General features: G+C 39.1%; 1 protein-coding gene across 2 annotated transcripts in view; it reads right to left on the bottom strand.

Moving 5' to 3' along the window:
• The window catches only part of LSAMP (limbic system associated membrane protein), a 591,098-nt gene that overhangs the window by 16,549 nt on the left and 550,379 nt on the right, over positions 1–24,170 (bottom strand). Inside the window, exons 5-7 of one of the 2 annotated variants that reach the window (XM_019734849.2) lie at positions 17,508–17,628; positions 16,873–17,021; positions 10,081–10,116 (exon numbers count right to left, since the gene is read on the bottom strand). In XM_019734849.2, the coding sequence (XP_019590408.1) occupies positions 10,081–10,116; positions 16,873–17,021; positions 17,508–17,628 (306 nt within the window). The remainder of the gene's footprint in view (positions 1–10,080; positions 10,117–16,872; positions 17,022–17,507; positions 17,629–24,170) is intronic. The other variant, XM_019734850.2, reaches the window with a different exon arrangement.

Below are 24,170 nucleotides of genomic sequence, written 5' to 3'. Positions count from 1 at the left end.
GAGGGGCATGATTTGACTTTAACAACTCTGGGTTCTGCTCAGTGGCGATATGGATTGTCCCAGAAAATACGGTCTCACCTAGCACTCCTAACACAAAGAAAGGCCTTCATCAAGTCTCCTACCGCAAGTCAGCTTTCTCAAATCCTTCAGGTTTCTTATTTAGCCTGAGAGGCTTAATTTTTAATAATCAATGAATTCAAATGTTAGAGAATGCCCAAGGTGCTAAGTTTAATAAAGGGGTTTCCCTGGGCCACTCCACCTCAAAATATGCATAAGGTTAGGAACAACTCGGGAAGTAAACTTACTGGAATCATCTGTCAGTAAGGTATTTGGTCAGATACGTGGTGTCTGTCTGAGAAGGAACAAGGGCTTCTATGAACCTTGTGCCTAGAATGTGCCCATCTGACCTGTGGGCACTGTCCTGACCTTTTCTCCTTGTTGGAAGTAAAGACCAGTCACGTGATTTAATGAAAACTAACTCCCAGCCCCAAATCTACTTAGTTGTTGACATAAAGTAGATTATGTTTTCCGTGTTTAAACACATACATTTTAACTGCATTTTAAAGCCTTTCATGCCTTCATTTCTTTGACTTGCTAAAAAGCTTTAAAAGCATATGTTTGGATAGGTCTCTAGAGATTTTCATCCTTTCTGGTTTTCTTCTTTTCTACTACTTCCCAGCCCTAAATGGTGCATTGCAGATCTCTCTCTCTCTTTTTTTTTTTTTTTTTTTTTTAAGGAGGGTGCAGCTCACGGTGGCCCATGCGGGGATTGAACCAACAACCTTGGTGTTATCAGCACCACGCTCTAACCAACTGAGCTAACCGGCCACTCCCCATATCTCGTTTTGGAATATATTTTAGATTTAAAGTCTAAGGGATTCAAGACTGTCTTGAATCCATGTAATGTGTTTTATTTTATATATTTCAAAATCAAATACATTCAAATACCATGAACCAAGGTAACTGGCTTACGGAATTTTAATGTAGAAATAGCAAGTGAATTTGTGAGATTTCTTGGAGTTTTTAAGGCTCTTGGAATTAAGAAAATAAGGGATTCAAAATAGTGGTACGCGCCTAGTCCTACATGCCTTGCACTAACCACCACAGTGCAGAACTTGGTAAAGGTGGGTCTGCTTTGGACTCTTCCGTGACTTTACTACTCAGAGTGCCTGAATGCTGCAGTGATTTATCTGTAACTCCTGCTGTGTTACTGACTCCGAATATAACATCACTGCCATGTTCGGGAGCAGCTCCTGGAACATACTGCTGGCTCTTTACAACTTGACCATTCCTATAAATAAAATAAAATCCTACTATCAACCCTTCCTGTTGGGAGGCTGGAAGTTTTCTCTAGAGGTTCTGCCGGATAACATGCTCTCGGTATCCGCCAGAAAACTCACTCTGAATAGTGCCACCTGCCATACAGTATACAGTAGTGGTACATGTTTGTCCAATTAAGTCAACAGGTAGTCTTTCTTGCCCTAAAAGTGTAACAGAGGTGGAAATGTTGATCCCCTTCCCTTGAACTCCATTGTTTATCATATTTCTTTTCTTGTTTTAAACAGGCCAGATACAAATGAAGACGATTAAGAAACTCTTAGGGCAAAAATTGATTTTTTTCCCCCAGATTTCTAAAATTAATTAGACTTAATATTGTTCAGCTCTCTTTGGATTCTAGAGCTCTGTATGTACTGGAATGTTCTGCCCCTCTCCCTTCTCTCCTTTGTGCCTTTTAAATTTCATTTTCACCTGGAAGCCTTTTCCGAGCAGTTCAAGCTAGCTAAGGTATCCTTGTTCTGTGCCCCTCAAATACCCACAGGTATCCTAAACTTAGTCAAGTTTCTTGGATTGCTTACTTCAACATCTACTGCCCCATCTGGCGTGTAAGCTCTATTACAGCAGAGACCCTGTCTGCTCATTCTCCACAGTCCCTTCCAAGACCCAGCTCTGAGCTTGGCACGTAGAAACTATTAGGATAGTTGTTTTTTTTTCTTCCCTGAGTGAATGAATGGTGTAATCTGAACACTCTACATTGTTAAATACACTTAACCAGTGCCAGAAACTAGTTTTTCATTGCCCTTCAAGAATGAAGGCTCTTTTTTGTGTGTGTTCCTAATGGTTAGAAATCATAAGGAGAAGACAACACGAACTCTAAAAGAAACTCTACAAAGCAAAAGCAAGTGGAGAGTACATCTGAATGCAGGACAAGAAGTCATGCTACTAACTGAATGACTTAGAGAGGGAGGTTTGATCCTCTAAGGGAAGACCAACCTCCAATGAATGAGATCATTCCGTCTTTTCCAGTACTGCAACACTAAGCAGATTTCAACGATGAACTTACCTGAGTTCTGGAGTTCCAGGGAGGAAAACAGAACAAATTTCCCAAGTTACTCTCTAACTTGCGACTCATCAAACAGAAGTGCAAGCTACTGCTTGGTTTCTTTTGTTTAAGCTGTTTCTGCTCTCCAAAGATCCCCTACTTCTTAGTCATACAAAATCCACATGTATGATTGAGAAAGTCATTTAGAATGACTAAGCAACGTTCCAACATAGAACATGGCTGGGAATGCTTGTTGCTGTACGGGATACGGGCTGAAGAGGATGAGATGGTACAGAGAATGGACACTCAGCCAAGGCGCAGTTATCTCCTACTGTTTTTTTTTTTTTTTTCTTTCTTTCTTCCTTTCTTTCTTTTTTTTTTAAATCACAAGGTGCTATTGTTGCCCCAAACAATATCCTCTTAGGCAAGTAAAATAAGTCATATTGAAACTGCAAGGTTTAGAAGGTGAGTGGTTAAGTCAGAATCTTTGTTGTATGGGGCAGATAAAGTAGAAAGGACTGATAGTTATGATTTACAGTAAAGATACTCTGTTAGTGATAATGTCTAGTTGTTAAATGTACATATGTGTTACAGAGATGTGGGAAGTGTTTTCTTTTACAATCAGCACAGTGATAAGCAAAACAGTGCAACTATGGCAGTTGTTGGCTCTCCAGGGTCCAATTAGGAAACGTGACAAATGACTTGCAAGGTCTCTCCCCTCACTGATTTGTGGTGAATATAAGCTGAGAATTCTTAGTGGAGTCATAATGAGTGGTCTGCCTACTCCCATCACACATGTGGGTATATTCGAGGTCTGACAATTATGTTCGCGAACTCATCCTAGAGAAAGTGTTACATATCTCATTGCTGAATATCACTATGGCCACCTTCAAAGTACTCCCCTTGGGAAGCTATGCACAGACACCAGCACCTAGTCCATCCTTCAAAGCAGTTTTGGAACTCCTTTTCTGGAATGGCCATCAGAGCTGTCGTCATATTTCCCTTGATGTCCTGAATGTCATCAAAATGTCTTCCTTTCAATATTTCCTTTATCTTCAGGTGAAGAAAGAAGTCATTGGGGGGCAGATCAGTTGAGTAGGGAGGGTGTTCCAATAAGTTATTTGTTTACTGGCTAAAAACTCCCTCACAGACAGTGCCGTGTGAGCTGGTGCATTGTCGTGATGCAAGAGCCATGAATTGTTGGCGAAAAGTTCAGGTCGTCTAACTTTTTCATGCAGCCTTCCAAATAGTAAAGTTGGTTAACTCTTTGTCCAGTTGGTACAAAGTTGTAAGTGAATAATCCCTTTGATATCAAAAAAAGTGTAGCAACATCGTTGCAACAAGTTCACGAACTTAATTGTCACATCTCCTATATGTAATGCAAGGTGAATATGGTGGAAAATGTAGAGAAAAAGAATCAAGAAATATAAATCAGGCATATGAATTTCAAGTGAAAAAGAAAGAGAGCCAAGGGGCTGACTGAAATTCAAGTTTATACTTTCTAGGGGCTATGATATGACACTTGTCAGAGGCTGAGACTGTACTGATGATTAAGTTCTTGGAAGACTATGTATTATTTTTTTTCTTTTTGACTCTAAATAGTGCCACTTCCTGTAAGGACTTGCTCCATACAGTGTACCTGAATCTAGAGCAAAGTTCCCATGAAAAGGACTTCCTTCCTGGCTAAAGTAAAGCTTCTCACTGTGGATGCTACCCTCCTGCTAAATGGCACACTGAGGCAAACACCAAGGCAAGCTCTGTTGGGGGTGCACTCTAAGGACCCCAGTGCCTTGCATCAGCATTTTCTGTCTGTTCAAGAACATGGTCTTCTCACCCTGTAGGGCAGCGTGCCAACATTTTCTGCTGCAAATCTCACTGAGGAGCTCTTCTTAGGCAGCTTTATTCCTTTTAATTAAAAAGACAAGACTGTCAATTACTTAAACTTAATCCCTAAATGTAATTGTTACTTTGAAAGATATTTTGTCCCCCGTAAAGCTCATGGAAAAGAACTATTCCCCTCAAATTAAAATTGAGTGGGAGCTTGGGTTTTCAAAAAACATATTCATCTTCAAATCCCTGCTGGTTCTATAAATCTAAATAGCACAGGGAGAACCCCAGGAAAGGCTGGCTGGTATAGCAGATCCAGACAAAGGAAATAGGGAAAGGCATTAGAAATGAGTACCAAGCTCTAAAAAAATTCTCCTACCTTTAAATCGATCCAGTAGGATTTTTAGCCATTTAGCTTGAAGCTAATGTAAATTCTGAGAGAGGTAACACTTCCAAGCTGGTGTTGGACATTTAAACAATAGGGTGAATAAATTTCAGATTTATTCTTGCTAGCAAATTTTAACAGGGAGAGAACAAGAACTGTTCAGGAAGCAGAGCAGAAGGAAGAATGGAGAGGTGAGAAGAATAAGGCACAGAAATGGATGCAACAAAGACAAGTGCCTGCTACAACTGGGTCTAAATTATTGGGTTGGGCCAACTATTACAGTTGGGTCTAAATCACTAGATTGGCTGATTTGATTGACTGAGTCCAGGTGAAGTATTGACACAATTATTCCACTTGGTTTCCTACCAATGAAAAAATCAGGTGGCAGTCAGATTTTACTCCCAGTAAAAGAGTCAGGGGATGGTTATCCAGTAGTAACGTTAACTCTTCATTATCTTCATGTGAATTAGGGCCTGTGATTTTGCTGTAAATTTGTGTTGACATGGCGGCCAAAGTTTTATCAGTAAAAACAAGGTCCTTGTTTCTACCAGCTAGGGGGAAAGAAGCCATGTGTTTAAAAACTGAAACCTTTCCTAGGACATGCTTTACACCTTTGACCACAAAAAGGGCAGGTTCTTTAGCTTGACGAGTTCAGATTAATCTAACAGATGGTAATGGGCATGATCGGCATCCACTGACGTGTGTGAGTGTATGTGTGTGTGCCACACAATAGGAAACTGTGCAAGTGGCAGCTCTTCTTAAGTGTAATATTATGAGGTTGGTGAAAAATAATGAATTATTTTTTATTCGGCCGTGGGATAATTCTTTATTTAAACTTATTAGCAGTGGGGCATTTTAGACAACCCTAGAATACATAATACATGAAAATACAATGAAGCCACGCTGAACCTATATCTAGTTAATATCCACACAATATGATGCAAGTACATCTCTAAATATCAGTACTTTGAAAATTATGACAAATATGTGTCTCTGCATATGCTTATTTTAAATTCAATATACTTTCTCCCTAGGAACTTGAAGTGCTCCTTAATATATTATTTAAAACACCACTTTGAGCTTGTAGGCATGAAAAATATAATTTCTTTCCCATTTCACAGTTGGAAAAACTGAATTAAAGAGAACAATGCTAGTAATTATCCATGATTAATAGAGGTGTGTATGTAAATCAGCCTGAAGAAGTGTGTGAAATTAGATGTGCCAATGCCAGATAGCTCTGCTCATGGTTTTAAAAGAGGAACACTTTCATATAAATCTCTGCGTGAGTTGAGTATATTTGGAAATGGACTTTGTAAAAGCGTATGGATATTAGGTAACTGCGTATTGTGTATTACAAGCATTATAATAAAGTAAATTAGATGAATTTTTAAAAAATTCGTTAAGGAGATATGTATCTAATGAACACAAATGCATACATAATGTTTATTTAAAATGTACTGTGGATTTATACATGTGCTTCTGTGCAGTGAGGAGTAGACTGGAATTTGAGTACACTATAATGATTAAAAAGTATGGGAGAAGGTGTATGTTAGTTTCTTAGGGTTGTGGGAATTGAGTTAGTACACGTAAGAGGCCTTAGAACTCTATTGCTACATGACAAGAAGCCCACTATTGGTGTTAGTTATTATTATTATTACCATTATTATTAGTCATGGTGAAAGTGCTGTTATAACAAGGAATTGAAAAGAGGCATTTTCTCATTGATATCCGGGATAGTGGCCTACAGAAAATAAAGAAAGCTGTAGGGATTATCCAGTCATCTTCACGGCGTGAGATAGTTTTAGGATTTTTCTCCCAGTTTTCTTCATACCCAGTGGAGTCTGATTTTGAGAACCCATTCCTGGGAGTGCCAGGTGAGTTCAGGTATATTGCCTCCTCCTATTGTAGACAGAATCTGGCTGTACTGATGCCAGGCCTTCCACCAGTCTCCCTCAGATGGAAACATGCCAGGTGGACTTCTGGTATCTGCAAGCCTGGTTTGTTTGTGGATTGGATTTTAATTTTTTTAAACTTTAATTTGGGAGGGTTTTGTTTTGTTTTCAGAGAAAGCTTTAGACAGCTGTATTAATCATGCAAACCCAGCCATGTGCAATGTGTTTTATCAATGGAAAAACAGGAACTGAATAGCAAGCAGCTGTGAACAAACCCAGTTCAATGTCTGGACCTGGAAGATAACCTCAACATTCCCCAAACCCACTTGCCACACGGGGTTAGTGAATGGAAAGGCTGTTCACTTGGGATAAATAATCAGATGGGAGGTAAACAAGTGAGACATTCCAGGGTTATTGACATTTTTTTTTTTTTCAAGTTGCAGTGACTGGAGAAAGATGGGCTGATTGAGCCCAGAGAGCCCCAAGCTCCAGGGAATTCCTCACTTGAGGGTGATAAAAACAAGGCAATGTTGGTTTGTCCTTGTCCTTTTCTTTCACTTCATTTTAACTTTCTGAGGCTGGTCTGGTCACCTCGTTTTGAACCTGCAGTCCTTCTAAATGTGCGGGCATCTCTAGATGCACTGACATCGTGAAGGGCTATGCACAGTAAGCTCATGGGGAGGAGAAAAGAACAATATTATCATTTCCCAGTATTCCGAGGCCTCAGGGAAATGATTTGAGCCTAACAAAGTGAGAAAATCTCCCTCAGATGTAGACTCTTCCCCCATTTTACAATTCAGTGGCGTTTCTGCAGGGATATATTCAGGGGTACTTATGTAAATATATGCCATTCATGGGCTCATTTCAGAATAAATAAACCTAAATTAAACTTAATGAGAAAAACACCTATCAGAAACAGATCAAAGATGGAACATTACTTTAAAAGAAATTTATATATATACTATATCTTTTAAATTAAGGAGCAGGGAAGCGCACTGCTTTTTCTTGTTTTGTTTTTGGCAGAATAGAAAAGGACATTTGAAAAATTTCTGATTGGCCACAAACAATACAAATTATCCTTTGGTGTAATTCCAGTATTATCATCATCACTGCAGAAAATCAAGCAATATGATGAAGGAAACCCAAGGGAAATACATTTGATTTATTGAGCCTTGTTTTTGTTTAATCACAGCGAGAAGGGGTTTAGGACTGCATTCCTGCTGTGACCCTGCTGTTTATCCCCAGTCAGCTTGATGAGCCATGTAGAGTGGGGGTGGAGGGGAGACCCTTCGATGAGGGATATTAACAATGAAGCAGCTGAAAATATACATCTTTTCTGTTACTAGAGAGTAGGAAGAAAAGTTCTCTTTTTTATGGTAGGAGGACAGAAAAGGACCTTTGGTGACTTGCTCCTACATTCAAGACACCTTAAGGAAATTAACTGGTTCAAAATCCTTGACGCCATTTGCATTAACCAACTGCTTAGAGACATCTTAACACTTAGGGCTGAAATGTAGGATTCCACATAGATGACAAAATACAATATTTAATTAATGAAGGTATCTTGTGCACTAGTTATCATCACAGTGAGGCAGGCATGCCTTTCATAGATATTTCGGTACTTAAGTGGCACTATAAAAAAAAGTTAAGGATTCTATATGTTAGTATATTTTTTTCCCCCAGGGGAAACTGCATTTCCCATTTTGATTGGAAAGGAGAGGAGAAAGGGGATTTGATCGCTCCAAAAATAAAGTCTTTGTAAAGAATAGGGGACTAAGGATGGCACTATCTTTCTATACCAACTTCTTATACAAGCTATCCCAAGTCTCTACGAACAGCTTTTCAATTTTGACCAGCAGAAGCCCAAAATATTAGTAGTCAGATAAATTATATTCTCTAAAACTATTGGAACTACGAAAGCTATCTACAGTCTATCTACAATGTAAAATCAAAGTAGGGTCATTCTCCAATCAACAATTCCGTTTGTGGGAAAATATCAAGTTCAACAGAATCCCACATGCTCCATCCCCGGTTCAGATTGTTTTTCAATAGCCAACAGCTGTCCTTTGTGAATAGTGTCTGGCTTCATTTTGTTCATTTTGTTACATATATCATAAAGCATGATCAGATAAAATATTTGAGTTTGTGGCTGCACAACTGCTGTCACGAAGGACAACCTAGAGTCATAGTGACATAGTGCAAAGTTCACCTTGGATGGAGCAAGACCATTTTGAAAATGTTATCCATTGGGACAAATATGTATGTATGTGCTTGTCACATCAAGATACGTACAAGATGGCAACGTGATAAAATGGTGTCAATCTCTGCAGCAACACTAGAAGATAAATGTCTTAAAATAACTGTGGCATGTCAGGAATTCAAAATGGGATATTTTCCATGACACGAAGTTTCATGTTAAGTGTAAAAAACAGGCACATTTTAACAGTGTTATTTTTAGTGGCTGGCATAAGAAACAGATTTCATTAATGTTTTAGGGGAGGATTTTATTCAACAGAGTTCTAAAAATAGTTTGGACCCTTTTTCAAATTTAAGAGTAACTCTTTTATTAAGCTTTCTAATTGATCCTTAAAACCTTGCAATCCTCCTTTCAAATATAATTAATAATAAAATAAGTTTGCATATGAATGAGTACGTAGATATGCAAAAGATTGCATTATTGACAATCTGAATATCTATACCCAATTCTGGCCTAATTTGTAGTTCAGATGAGTGTTAATGAAACATGATCTGTCTTCAAACTAATAAAACAGCAGCTTTCCACCTTTAATGCTGAGCACGTTTTCTTTACAGTATATATACTATAATCTTGTTTAATTGGATTTATTTTTTCCACATTAGCCCCCCTGCATGGCCTACTTTCCATTTTTTCTCAAGTCTTTGAGTGTTATTTGCAAATCACTTTTCTGGAATTTAATTTCAATGGTAGGTTGGTTTCATTTCAGATTTTTTGGTAATGTTTTCATTTTATTTGCCAATTTGCCTTTAAACAGCCTTAAACTAGAAGGTTGGGGCTGCAACTTGCATCTAAATGTGATGTAGGAGGCAAAATTTAATTTGAGTGTGTAGAAAGTTTTACGAAAAGGAATACAGAATGACTGCCTTGTTTTCCCCTTTTGTGTTTTCTAAAATAGTTACGTTTAAAAGGAAAATGCCCCTGAATTGGTAAAGATTTTAAGAAAAAGTAATGTCCTTGTAATTGGGTTTAGCTCAACCTTAGGCAGTAGATAAATTCATTTTTCAAGTAATACAAATGACTTCAGATTCAGATCGCACAAACCTCCAAATGTGAGGGTGGTCAGTTAGAGGATTTGTATTTCTATGAGCTTTAGGATTTAACTGGCTCTGTTACAAATATGTGAGTTCACAATTAACTTTAATGCATACTAATTTAAGAAAAAATTGCTTTCTGAGTTTAGCGTCGTCTTCTCAACTTGAAGTTAAGTTAGGTGATGGATCTGTTACATGCTTGTCAACTGATGTGGGGCAACTGATTGACTTTCTTTTGAAGGTTTAAAATAATTATTTATACTGGATGTTAATTTTGTGAATGTGTTTCCCCCTTTGTGTCTTTTCCACATGATAGATGATGGAGAATGACCCAGCAACAGAGCTACAGTGATAAAAATCATACTGACCTTGAATGGGGAGGGGGCTTGTGGGTAAAACACGCTCTAAAGGGGAAAAATAGCAAGCATCATGGAGAGTTTGTATATAAGAGAGATATGTATCTATATACCTATGTATATCTTACTCATGTTTAGCTCTTCAGACAATTATAAAACAGATGAATTTCCATGCCTATAGGATTATATCTCCCATAAAGCGTTTGTCTGTTTTTCCTACCAACAGTGAGTATCAAGAGCTATCAGTAACACTTAAAATCCAAATCCTTTTAAAAAACCGATTATAGTAACCCTACAAACAGCATCATACCCTTCAGTGGAAAAACCGACTACCAAAATTAGAGGATTTTTTGGAGGACTGGGGTTGAGGGTGTTTAAATTAGTAGTAATGAAATTCAGCTTATGCATCTTGTTCCTGGTTCTGGTCTCTTTAACTCATGACAGATGGACCTATGGTAGCTAAGGATTCCTTTCCTCTCCCTAAGCACTATAGCTCATAACAGCTTTAGCCAAGCATCTGGAAAATTTATTTTGGGAACTACTAATTCAAGTTTTCCCTCAGGTTCTTACTTCCATATTACTGATATCAGTGCAAGAATAATGCCAAGATACTAAGTTTCTGAGCATGATATAATTTTCGTTTTAGTCTTTTCCTTAATCCCACCCTCTCGTGGGAATACAGTCTCACCTGGAATTTGATCAACTAGATCAAATTTGCTTGATGATAGATACATCCTGTTGAGTCATAAGAGGTGCTTTGCTTTGGAACACTTGTGTCTTGGCTTATGTGTCCCTCACAGTCTCATCCCCAAGCTACTGACCATAAACTGTACATAAATTCGGACTTTACGGTATCCTTTGCTTATCTCATCCACACTCCAGGTTTAATTCTAAATGTCCTGCTGAGGATCTTTCAGAAAGGCAGAATGGTACATTAGTGAGAGGATGCATTACTTGCTACCCCCAAACCCTTTAGTGCAATGTATTTAAACACACGTTTCTATATTCCTCCTAGCAGCTTGATTAAAAAAAGACCAACGATAAATGAAACTAAAAAATCAAAACCACAAAGAGAAAAGCATATGTGTATATTCAAATTGGATCTGCTTGCCATTTTGTACCATAAGCTTAGAACGCATAGATTTTTGCCTGGGATTTGGGCACTCAATACATCTGGACACAGAAAACCCAGTCACCTGACCAAGTGGGCTTTTTCTCTAGCTTGGCTGAAAGTTATAGCATAAATGCCAAAGTTTCCTAAGCGCATTAAGATAGAACAGGTCAATAAGAGCGCAGTGAACAACTGTGTCTTAGTTACACAAGTGTCAGGTAGAAAAATGGTTTAAACCTCCACTGGTTATTTGGTATTAAGTTTCCAGCTTTGAAAATAAATAGCTAAACTGCTCTCAGCATTTATGTAGCAGTCGGAGACCACTGTCCCATATTATATTCTATCTACTGTATTTTATTTTTATTATTACCATTATTATTCAGACTCTTTAAATAACTCAGCTTAATATTTTCTCATCACACTGTTCACAGCTGGCTAAACGCACTCTGCCCTCATTTCCACAAGACCATTTGTATTGCTAAACCATCTCATCCACCCTCCTTTCATTGCCTTTTCCACGGCTTCCCAGCTTGTCATTATCATCTTAGCTCCACCCTGTTATCATCATCTGAGCCCTATCACGCCCCATTAGTTATTCTCATCCTCTTAATTCCATCCCACTGATACATCATTCCTTAGATGCATCCCATCCCAGCTTTTGATCCTTACTCTTCCACCATCATTCTGCTGTAGTTTACAGTTTTTGCCAGGGCCTGTGGGCTCCTGTAAGAGTGTGAAGTAAAGTAATTGCCACTGAAAATGAAAAAAAAAAATTCTCCAACTTTTGAGATTCAAAAGTAGGGGAGGGCAGGAACCTTGGTGTTATGTGCTTTGTCTTTTGGCTGCTAATACAGGCATACCTCGTTTTATTGCATTTTGTTTTATTGCATGTCACAGATGTTGCATTTTTTATAAATTGAAGGCAAGACCCTCCACCAGCAAAAAGATTATGATTTGCTTTATTGCAATACTTGCTTTATTGCAGTGGTCTGCAATTGAACTCACAGTATCTCTGAGGTATGCCTTTACTTGAGTAGGTCAACCTAACTTGGCAACTGATAGGGAGGTTTCAGGAACAGAACTCTAAGGTTGACCCCAGTACTATGTTCTGTTGCTTTTAGTAAATCCCTTAACTCTGAGCTTCAGTTTCTTATCTGCTAAATGAAAGGATGAGGTATTATTGGCTGATTCTGCTGGGATACCCTGAGAAACACTTAAATGGGCATTAGCATCTCACAAGAAAACCTTCTGAATTAAAAGAACCTAAAAGACAAAAGCTGGAGTTGAGCGGTGTGTGTGTGTGTGTGTGTGTGTGTGTGTGTGTGTGTGTGTGTATACATACATATATATATATATATATATATATATATATATATATATATATATATATATATATATATGTAGAGGTAATTCATTAACTCCGAAATGCTTTTCTTTAATTTCCAGTGAGAATTGCAGATATCAGTGATCTTTCTGGAAGTCAGCATATCCTATTCTTGAAACTAAAACTAGTTTCCCATTTATTTTCCTGTGTATCCACAGAGAGCCCTTATGAGTAGTTTACAGACAGTCTTTCAAACTACACATGGGTAGTGTTCAAATAGCTGCTCAAACTGTTTCATTATGTGGCATCCAGAAGTAGCTGGTTAAGAGGCTTTGCAAAGCCTTAACTAGCATCATTGAGTGGTGCACATTTAAACACTGGGCCCCTAGGACAATAGCTTAAAATGGTTTCTAACGAAGCTCGGAGGCCCTTGTTTTTAAGGGCTCTCTCCGGGCTGGGTTGCTTCGGTACTACTTGAAATTTAATCCAGTACAGGTTTACAAGTTAATAATCTTTTAAAATTAAAAAGAAAATGTAAAAACGGCCTACACACTGATGTGGTATGGACCAGTGCAGATTTCTTTGTATTTTTATTCTTTTTTACTCAGGAGTCTCAAACATCAGAGTAAAGAACCTTACCAATCCACATGTTGATCTATCCTGTCCTTTAATGGTCCTATGGGACTCATCCCCTCAAGGGTCAAATGCTGACCACTAGGCTGAAACATTAGCTCAGATTCTCAAGGTGACAAAGTGAAGTCAGTGGTCTAATGAATCTAGTAGACCCAGGCTGGCAGGAGTTAATGGAAATGGAAGTGGGAGGTGACAGAAGCAGTGCTCTTGGGTGGGCAGGAATAGTCAGTGGAAAGGCCTCACTAACTGAAAAAAAGAGAAAGAAATTAAATGTCTCCTCACCTCCAAACAACAAAACATACATCTCCTAACATTTTCCTGCATAAACAAATCTAGATGATGAGTTGGTCTAGAGCTTGGACTCTGGAAACAGATTACCAGAATTTAAATACCAGCAGCCTTACTTAGTTATTCAACCTCTTTGTATAACGGAGAAGTATACATACCTAATAGGGCCGTCCTGATGATTAAATGAGATCATGTATGTTAAGCGTTTAACACATATGCCGAGTCCCTTGTAAGCACTCTTTTGATAAGAAGTGATGCTGTTAAAATCATCACCCTTATTCTTCCTCCCTGTTTGTTGCTTTAAAAGTAACTCAATGTAAGCACTGAAACAAGATCAGTGTCCTTTGTGGGTACATCAGAGTCATCAGTGTGGAAGCATGGAATCTATTACGTTACATATGACGGTGATGAAACTTCTCTTGGCATCATCAGAAGTCCAAGTCTTCATTCACATGATGCATACGGCCCCAATCCCACAAGGAGTAAGGAGCTGAATCCTTGCCCATACACACTCCACACTGTACCATTGGATTAATGTGTTCAGAAAAATTATACAATGGATCCCTTTGCGCAGGATGAAGGAAACGGTATAAAAGGCATTACTTGGATCTATACATTGAGGTGGTATGGATCCTTGGCAAACAGAATGCTAGAATGTGTGGAGAACAAGAAAGGAGAAAGGACTGGTTTAAATGAGGAAAAAATTACCGTACGGACAGTGTTTTCTTACACTCTCATTCCATTATTTTGACCCCTTTGGAGACCAACATTTGACTGGAGAGTGCAAAAGTACATGTGCTATGTATATGGTGGAGGGCAATCTATACCAGTGACCGCACACTGACACTGTGTAAAAAGCCAGCATACGTCACTGCGGTGAGCACTGAAAATGTGCTGATGCATCAGTGAAGATGGATAATCGTGAACTCTTCAGGGGCTCTGGCTCTGGTTTCTACCTGCTGCCGCCTCTGGCTGGCAGCAGCTCACCAGCTGCCTCGTGTGCTCTGGCCTGGCTGGGTCAGCAGAACACCCCGCTGCCCACACAGTGCTCTCTGTCAGCGCAGCCAGCCTCAGCTGCCCTCCCACACATCACTCCCCTCCTGACCCTGGGCTGTGGAAAAGCACCGCCACCAACTGTGTCTTCCTTCTTCCCACTAAACCCCTCTACTTTGAATCTAAGTGATGGGCAATCTGTTCACACATGTACTTTTTCTTTCTTCCTTTTTCCCGTTCCTCTTCTAGCTCTCCCTCAAAGCCACCCTCCCTCTCTTCCTCCCGCCTTTCCTTCCTTCCTTCCTTCCTTCCTTCCTTCCTTCCTTCCTTCCTTCCTTCCTTCCTTCCCTCCCTCCCTCCCTCCCTCCCCCCCTCTCTTTTTCTTTCTGGTGGAAAATAGGCTACTATAGAGCTGCATTTCCAAGGATTCAGCTATGAAGCCTGCAACAATGCACCTCAGAAACCTAAATGGTGGTGGTGGGGTGGGTGTGGTGGAAGTGCCATCCCTGTTACATAAGAAGCACAAGTCCACACTTAGGCCTTGGGTCTAAGACATAGGGCAATAAACTCACTAATTTCTGGTGATTTTAGCAGCTTCTTTTCACCTCAAAGCCTAATGACCTTTCAAATTCTATTCTTCTGTGAGTATCACACCTCCTAACTTTCCCATAAGGTGGGAAATCAATGCAAAACTGAATACTGATGCATAGCTGCCTCTGCGTGCCTATGTGGGCACTTCTGCAGGGGGCAGTGTGGGCCCACTGGGTGGTAGCATATCGGTCATCACAGCACTGTCACTTCTCAGATATGTAACTGAGGGTGACTTCTGTGAAATTATCAAGGGCAATATAATTATGATACACTTGTCCAGGTCCTTGATTCTCAGTTTACAGGTAGAAATTCTGTAAGATTCTTGACATTTTACTGGACATTTCTTAATTCGAACTACTTTTAAAAATCCTTTAAATGACCTTTTGTGAATAGGGCAATGTTATTGTAGGGCTTGAGATTACCTTTCAGACTACCAGTATCTCCGTTATCTTTAGCTCAGCCCATGCACTCTCTGTCCTCCTCAGGTATTCCATCCTTTCATCCTCCTCCCCTTCCTCTCTCTCAGTCCATAGGTATCATTTTATTTATTATTTGAAATATATCATTAGCACACTTCTTCTGGGAGGAACAGGAAAGATACTTTAATGAAAATTTATAGTTGCTCACTTTCTCTAACTCATCCAATTGCCCATTTTCTCTTTTCCAAGCCTTATAAAACCTCTTGTTCAGTGTATATTGTTCTACTTAACCAGATCACCTTCTACTTGTCAGAATCTCAAATTCATAGTTGAGGCTGATTTTTCTCCCCTATTTATGTCAGGAATGAAACTGGTAACTATATTTCTTAACAAATGTCTTCTCAAGTGTCTTGAGATATTGATGTCTCTATCTGAAGCAAAGAACGCTGATCTTTGGTCTTTGGAGACAAGTAAACAGGGATATGAATTTTAAACTTCATATCGATACAGCATTTTATAGCTGTATCCCATCCAACTGTTAGAGACTGAAGTCTACGGGAGTTATGAATGAGAAGCTGAAGGCCAATTTTATCATTTTCCCTGATCTCACCCATTACACTTCTGTTTCTCAGGGAGCATTTGCTTCTGTGCCCCTAGCTACTGGGCCACAAGGCAGAGGGGTCAGATAACCTGATTACAACATCCTGCTACAAAGCAAGGCTCCACAATGCGCTCTCCTACTAATGTCAGGAACACAACTGACTCCTCCCTAGTCTGCCTTTAGGATTTCAGAAAGGCTCCTCTCGCCTATCATTCTACCTCTCTTCCAAAAATGTATCAGGCAAGCAATGTTTTCTGCTGTCATATGGAAACCTTTCTGCAACCATTTTTCCTCCTTTAGATTTTATATTATGTTTTAATCATTGGTTCCACCCTTTCTGTTGTGCTGTTAGTAACACACTTTCTTGTTCCAGCCTCTCTCTTCTCCCAGCACCTAATCCATCTTCACTGAACATTTCTTCCTTAATCACTCTTATCACTGCCATTTTTTCACTGCCATCCATATTCTAGGATCTTATATCACCTCTGCTCTTGAAAGAGACCATCACCAAAGAGATATTTGTTCTCTGAATATTCTTTCAGTTTAGCCAACCAGAAAAACAAACAAAAACAAAAAAAACAAAGTAAACTAAACAAACAAGCAAAGAAACAAAAAGAAAACAAGTCAGTTATCAAAAATAAGCCAGGGAAGAGAGCGTTGTTATTTCATTTGTAAACCTAGTCTTATGCATAGGGATTGAGAACCTGTATTTCTGTTTCAGTGACTATATTCTGATGTTTCTATACATTTACCCTTAATAAATACAAAGTTGTTTTTTAAGTTTTCCATGGGAGAATTCCAACCATGTAGTTCTCCCACATCGGGCCTGCCTTGGCATACTTACTGAAAAGGACTAGGCTGGCGTTGGTGACCCCCAGCTTGTTGGCAGCCACGCAGGTATAGTTGCCATAGTGTTCCTCAGTGACGTTGGTCACTGTCAGGGAGGACTGGCCCTCCGTACTCTTAATCTCAAGGCCATTGGCACTGTTTATCCTAAGAGTTCAAAAACAGAAGAGCGAAAAGAAACACTGGTGACGATTTGGCATAGTAATTCCTTTTTCATCGTTATATTGGAGGAAAAGGAGAGAAAGGAAGTAGTTGGAGTTGGTTGTTCCCTGCTCAAATCCTCATTGCAATTTTGCAATTCCATATTATCTGAAGCAATGTCCATCCACAGAGCAGACTCGGGGATGGATGAGTTTCCCTGGGCTTTGGTTTCCACTATAGGCAAGAAAGACATGCAGGTGGAAATTACCCACTGAAGCACCTACCTCACTCTCTGCATGGAACCTGAGTGCTTTGGGGCTTTTTCAGCTTAAGAGCTACAGGCCCCAAAGCACTTGATAAAGAGATCTGGAAAAGAAAGAGTCTAATAGTATAGGCCTAAATAATTAGAGTTGGGCTTGTTTTTGTCATTAGGGTTTCTGGTGCCCTCACCTAGCAGAGTGGTGGGGGCATGGCAGGTTTGTACATACATACCTGGTATCATCTCGGTACCACTCAAAGTCAGGTGCAGGCACTGCAGAGGCCTCACATTTGAGTGAAGCTTGTCGCCCTGTGGTGGCTTCGTTGCTCTTGGATTCCGTGATAGTGGGAGGATCTGTGGGAAGGATAGGCACACAGTAGGCACACAGTTTCCATGACAGTCAGAGAACACTCCAGAAGTTCCATACAAGAAGAAATTAGAAAAGAGACTCTGAAGAAGTGCAGGAAAAAATAGTCTTAAAGCTCCATTTCTATGAATTATGAGATCAGAAAACTAAATAAAAATAAGAGACAATTAATGGAAATTAAATAAAAATAAGAGATAATTAATGAAAATGTAGACTTGGTTTACTTAAATGGGACACGTAACAGGGTTTTATGGAAATAGAATCTAGGAATCTTTTTTTCCTGCTCCAATAGACCATCATTTATTTCAACCATAGGTTATAATATTTACATAGATTTTTTTTTTATAAGTTAAGTGGTGATACTAAAGGACTTGAGATTTCAATGTATAATTTGAGCATTTTTCTTTTTCATCATCATCATTATCATCATTAGGATTGTTACAGTCTGAGATGACAGTAAGAAGTCACATGAAAATAACACAGGGCTAAAGTGCTCCCAACCCAAGCTTAGCCTGATATTGTTTCAGAACTGCAGAAAGACAAACAAACACCTTACTTTTTTTTCTCCTATGTGTTCCCTAATATCTATGACCTTGGTAAATTTTGCTTCTATGTATGAAGGTACAGTTTGAGATCTATCTTGGTACATAGAAGTCTTTCTGGTGTATCAGTTTTCTATTCTCTCTGGCAGTTGTGCACTTGATTCTTGCTGCTTAGGATTGGGCTGCAAAACAGTAACAAAACACATCCGACATTCGAATTTAACACGATTCTTTCAAAGAATCCTGTGGCGAGTAGAACAAGTGTTTACAGGTCCACATGACTGAGGTAGGATGGTAGACGTGAGGTCCTGGCTTGATGATGCTGTGTTTGTTCAGGTTATGGACCTTCAAAGAGAAAAATAATTTTATGTCCAAAGGCTATTTGCCAGAAAATGGCAACTTGGCTGCACGCACATGGAACAAATTTACCCAAACAATCTGTTTAGACTTTGTAGAGGAAAAAGCTTATTTAGGGAAAATAGTAAAGTGATCTGTAGTATACAAAATTCACTTAAATCTGTTCAGTACCTGGTTCAGCTCACTTATTTCTGGAGTCTTTCTTCATATCCACAAATTTTTTTCCAAGTTTTCTGCCTATATAAGACTCCAATCTTAGTAAGAAAAGATGTGCAAAAGCATCTAGTTAGTCTGCAATTTTCTCCCCCATTTCATTTTCACATCAGCTTGGATATCTTTAAATCACTGTCAGAGAAGGGGAGTTAGAGCATGTTTGGATAAGCACCACCAGTCCGTGTATAAACAGGCGTGCCAAAGTGGGTGGTGGTGGCGGTTGTTGCTGCTGCTTTAGACTTATCTGCTCATTTTTGTATAGGTACAAACAGGCAACATGATGAGTGGAAAGAACCCTGGGTTGGAAACTAGGAGTCCTGAAATTTAATTTCAATTCGCTTGTGTGGACCTCCCATTATACACTTTATCTTTCTGAGCTTTGGTTTTATTACCTATATAATGAGGAAACCACACTTTAATGATCGATAGCATCCCTTCCAGCTATTAAAAAAAAAAATCCCAATTCTAGTCACAACTGCCCATTCTTTACAAATGAGCAGTTTGTATCATTATGACCCAAATATATTTTTATACCCATAACTCATTTAACCCTTACATTGCTAACTTTCAAAATTAACTCACTGATTTATTCCATGGATTAGGAGTCAGGGTTTGCAGTCAGAAATAGGACACCGGAGGTCTGATTTTGACTCTTCCCTTAACCAGACTGTGGCCTAGGCAAGCATCCTTACCGAGGATGCTCGTAAAGCATCCTCACTTCTCCTCTTTTAAAACAAGGAGTTAACTTAAAATGATCACCAAGGGGTTCCATTTAAAATTCTTTCATTCTATGATTGGTTATATAGATCATGAGAGAACATTAGTTCAAAAAATAACGCAATAACTGGGGGTAGCTGTGATGGGGGTTAGGTATTTGTATAGGGATGGAACATCAAAGAGAGGTTAAAAGCTTGCATTTAAAGTGTGATAGACCTGAGCTCAAATCTGGGCTCTGTTTCCCATTGTCCTTCCTCATTATAGAGTTCAGACCTTGTCGAGAGTCACACTGCTTCAATTTCTTCATCTATAAAATGCTGGAACCAGAGGCAAGGAAGTCTATTTGGAGATTGTTGAAGGATTCCAGAGAGAGCCTGCACTTGGTTTGTGATAAAGGGGCCGAAAGGCAATGGACAGATTCAGATTGAGAGATATGGAGCTTCAGAACTGACAAGATTAGATGTGAAGAGTGAGGAAAAGAAAGAGTGTCAAAGATAACACCCCAGCTTCTGGCTTGAACATCTAGGTGATGCCATCCACTGAGGTAAGATACATAAGAAGAGAAACAGATGATCAGCAGTAAAACACTGAGTATTAGTTTCCCATGCTCACCTCTGCACTGCACAGTTGACCCTTGAACAACATGGGTTTGAACTGTGTGTTCCAACTTATATGTGGATTTGTTTTCAATAAATACTATAAATGTATTAACATTTTCTTTTCTCTAGCTTACTTTACTGTAAGAATACATTATAAAACACATGCAACATGCAAAATATGTGTTAATTGATTGTTTATGTTAGGGGTAAGACTTCTGGTCAACAGTAGGCTATTAGAAGTTAAGTTTGGGGGGAGTCAAAAGCTATGTGCGGAGTTTTTGATTGCACAGGGGTTGGTGCCTCTAACCCTCATGTTGTTCAAAGGTCATCTGTATTAGGTTCTAAAACTGCCAATGACTCCACAATCTAGCATGTTGGCTGGAGAAATAATCTTGGTTGTGATTCTATTGCTTTGTTTAATTTCTCAATTTGTAAAATGAGTTTTAACTAGTTTGTTTCCAGAGCCACATGGTTATAACTGATAAATCCTTAATGATGACTGTCGCTTTGCTCAACCAGCCCTAAACCTGGACCAAGACGCTACACCTTCCACCACCTCTACCTCTGGTGCTGCTAGCGGTGGCACCTCAATGTAATAATGCCACAGTGGATGCCTTCCAGTCCCTCCTCCAGGGGACCAGGAATACAGGTCTCAGTTCTACAGTTTCATGGGAGAATTCTTCCTCACTCTGGATGTTTCTTTCCATGTGGCAGGAGATTATTTAGTCTATATCCCTGCTCTGAGACCTAGGGGGAAGAATGGGTTTTCTGACTGAAAATTTTGGGAAGAACAAACTAGGTTTGGTTGGCTCATCTTTTCACCTTCTTCCTTTGGGGACCAAGCTTCTGTTGGGGAGTAGAGAAGAACCTCTGCTTCTCAACTATGAAGTCTTACTTGGGGCTCTTCCCTTCCCTTTCTCAGGTAGGCAGGCCTGCCCCAGTCCAAGGCTGCCATGATGGAGGTAAGTCAGCTACAAAAGTTCCTACCACTAATCACTTTGATCTCTAATGATGGGGGCAAATGGGCGTCCCATACTACTCTTTTACTTATTTCTCAATGTGTTCAGAACCAGAGTAACTAAGTAGTAAGCTATTTGTTAACTCTTCAGAGACATGGGAAAGGTGGCAGTGAACCAGGGTTGAACACAATTAAGTGCACTAATCTTGGGGCAAGATGGCACTAGTCAATTACGAAGGCCAACGACTGCCTTGAAATTCTAGAAAGTTTCTTGTACTCGGGTAAATTCACAGGTAGTGATAGATGTATGAAGAGCTTGTTGTTTCCAATATTTCTCAAATGACACAATGGTGCAGGTCTATTTGTTCATGGCTTATTGGAATGAATATTTCAAAATTCATTTGTAATTAATTCTGTATAGGTGAGGCTAAGAAAAATTATTACAAATCATATTGTGGCATGCCTATTGTAATTAAAATAATAGACGTCCTTGCTCAAAATATGGTTATAATAAAAATGAGACTTAATAAAAATGCTGCACAGAAGTCCATTGTTATTCTTTATGTGACTTTGGAATAGCTTGCCAATTGTCAAAGGACTCTTCCAGTTTTTATTATTTCAAAATTCTGGGTTCTGAGAATATTAATAAGGGTTTTTTCTTATATCACCAATAACAAGACTCTTTCAATGAGAATGAATAGGATAAAAATGACAGTGGCCTAGCAAACAAAATATCATTCATGTATTCTTCCTAATATTTGGAATAATAGTTATAAAATAACACAATTCTTAATAAAGAATTCAATTTATAGGCATTTACCATGTGCCAGCACCCTACTCGGCTTTAGATAATCTTTCTATCCAAATAATAGCCCTAGGAGGTAAGGATTATTAACCTACTTTATAAATGAGAAGACAGACCTACATGGGGTTAGCAACTTGTCCAAATTCACATAGCCAGCATTTGATGGAGTCTGGATTTGAACCCATCTTTCTGAAGCTCATGTTCTGAAACTCTCTGTGTTTCCACTGGAATGAATTTCTTTAGAGAAAACTGAATTCCAAATAAGGAAAGAGACCATTTAGAGGAGCATGCTGATAGCTTAAAAGGTAAATGTTACATATTTCTGCTATTACAGGGTACCAAAAAATGGCACAATATGCAGTGACATAGTGGATATAAACCCACATTAGGAATCGGAAGATGTGGGCTCAAATTCTGTCTCTTAGATTGTCACCTCCTAGAGGCGACATGCTGTCTTCCTGAAGCTCCTGACCTGTGAATGTAGATGATGACACCTGCCTACCTATCTTTCAGGTTTGATGTAAAGATCAAACGAAATCACGTATATGAGAGCATGTTTAACACCTAAAGTGATTACATTTATTATTTTTATTGCTTTTATCACATGGAGTCACAGAAGGAAAGAGAGCTTTGGAGTTAGACTCCAGTTAGAGTCCTAACTCTACCACTCACAAGTTCTTTGATTTTTGTGGCCGAAAATGCTTACCTACTCTGAGCTTTGTTTTTATCCTTTTTGAATGAGGATGATTCAATTATCTCCCAGTGTGCAGTGTTGGGCCAATGGGGGTGGGGGCAAAGAATGCAGGCAATAAGACAGGTATTGTCTATAGAGAATTTAGAAACAATAATGAAAGTGACTAAAAGTTCTTTTTTCAAAATCACTATCTACCAGAAATACTACACATACTAAACAACGTCTATCTGTGATAAAGTAAATATTCCTTCTTGCTGCGGCAGGCTGGGACCACTGTGACTCCCCTTTGGCTGGTCACTGTCAGTGTGATGACTGCAGTGAATCATACAATATCTTTAGTATAGTTTTGGTACTCTGAAGGTACTCAGAAAGTTATGGTTTTTGTTCACATTGCAAAGTTATGGTAGAAAATTACAGTAACTCTGGATTCTTACTGAGTAGTTCCTCTGAAGATTCCATAATAGATCATAAATATTAGGACATGTCTCTACTGATACTTCCCAAATACATGAATAAACTAAAGGTTGCCATGGAGAATGGATAGGTGAAGCTATGAATAGCTAGTGAAGGTAGCCAGCTGGTTCTACATTGAGCAATTAGTTTTCTAAAGTTTCCTCATCAGATGCTTTTTGAATCAGAGCACTGAAGAGTCCAGTTAAAATACATATATATTATCTGGGGACAATAGAGCTCTCCAGTCCCAACGGTGTATGGTAGTAACCTCCGCTTCCTCTAAATAAATGGCTATCAAATATAAGGACGAGTTTCAGAAATACCAGCGTCTCATGCCTCCCTGCGACTATGTGGTGTTGGTTAGCTCTGGATGACAGGGTGGAGGCAGAGCTGGTTTCACAGGGAGACAAGTAGAAGAAAAGAAGTTATAAAGAGTAACAATGTGAACCAAGTTGGAGAGATAGCTGTGGGAAGGCAGCAGGTAGGCATCTTAGCTGGTCAATGGTGTGAGGGGCAGTCTTGAGAGTTGGGGCAGATTTTTGAGAAGAATTTCTCCAGGAATAGGAAAAGAGTCCAGTATAGGAAGAGTCAAAATAAATTAATAGGCTGTATTTATTAGACATTTACTATGCACTAGATATTATCCTCCGTATACTGGGCACTAGTATGTGACAAACCCATAAGTAGAGCCCCTTTTAATGCACCGTGAGAACTGAAATTGAAGAATTATTCATAGAAACTGGAATGAAAGGACAACTGTTCCTTGGGCTGGTATCTGGAAGAAATTAGCAGCTTTGCTGTACATAAGATACAAGAAACCAAAAGTCCTGCCTATTGTATAAAATTTTACTAAGCTTTTTAAGTTGATTTCAATTCAATTATTTAGCTTCTGTAAACTCGAGGACCTCCTACTATGTAGAAAAGAGATTTGGCATATCAAATGGCTAGGTGCGATGCACAGATCACCTGTGGAGAAAGATTATCTAAGAGAATTTAAAAAAAAAAAAAAAGGAGAGACTCTATGGTCCAGCTTGTGAACAAAAGAGGAGAAACTGTTATGTCTCTCTTGTTTACTGTTCTAGCTTCTAGGTGCCCTGCAACAAATACCTGTTGGCAACTGAGTAAAGGAATCACTAAAATGCTGGTAGGAGAAAATTACCAGCACTGGGATTTTTTTTTTTTTTTTTTTTT

Source organism: Rhinolophus sinicus, linkage group LG01 (genome assembly GCF_036562045.2).
Source record: "Rhinolophus sinicus isolate RSC01 linkage group LG01, ASM3656204v1, whole genome shotgun sequence".
NCBI classification, from domain to species: Eukaryota; Metazoa; Chordata; class Mammalia; order Chiroptera; family Rhinolophidae; genus Rhinolophus; species Rhinolophus sinicus.
The sequence above is the reverse complement of the archived record's forward strand: the minus strand, read 5'-3'. Positions and strand labels throughout refer to the sequence as shown.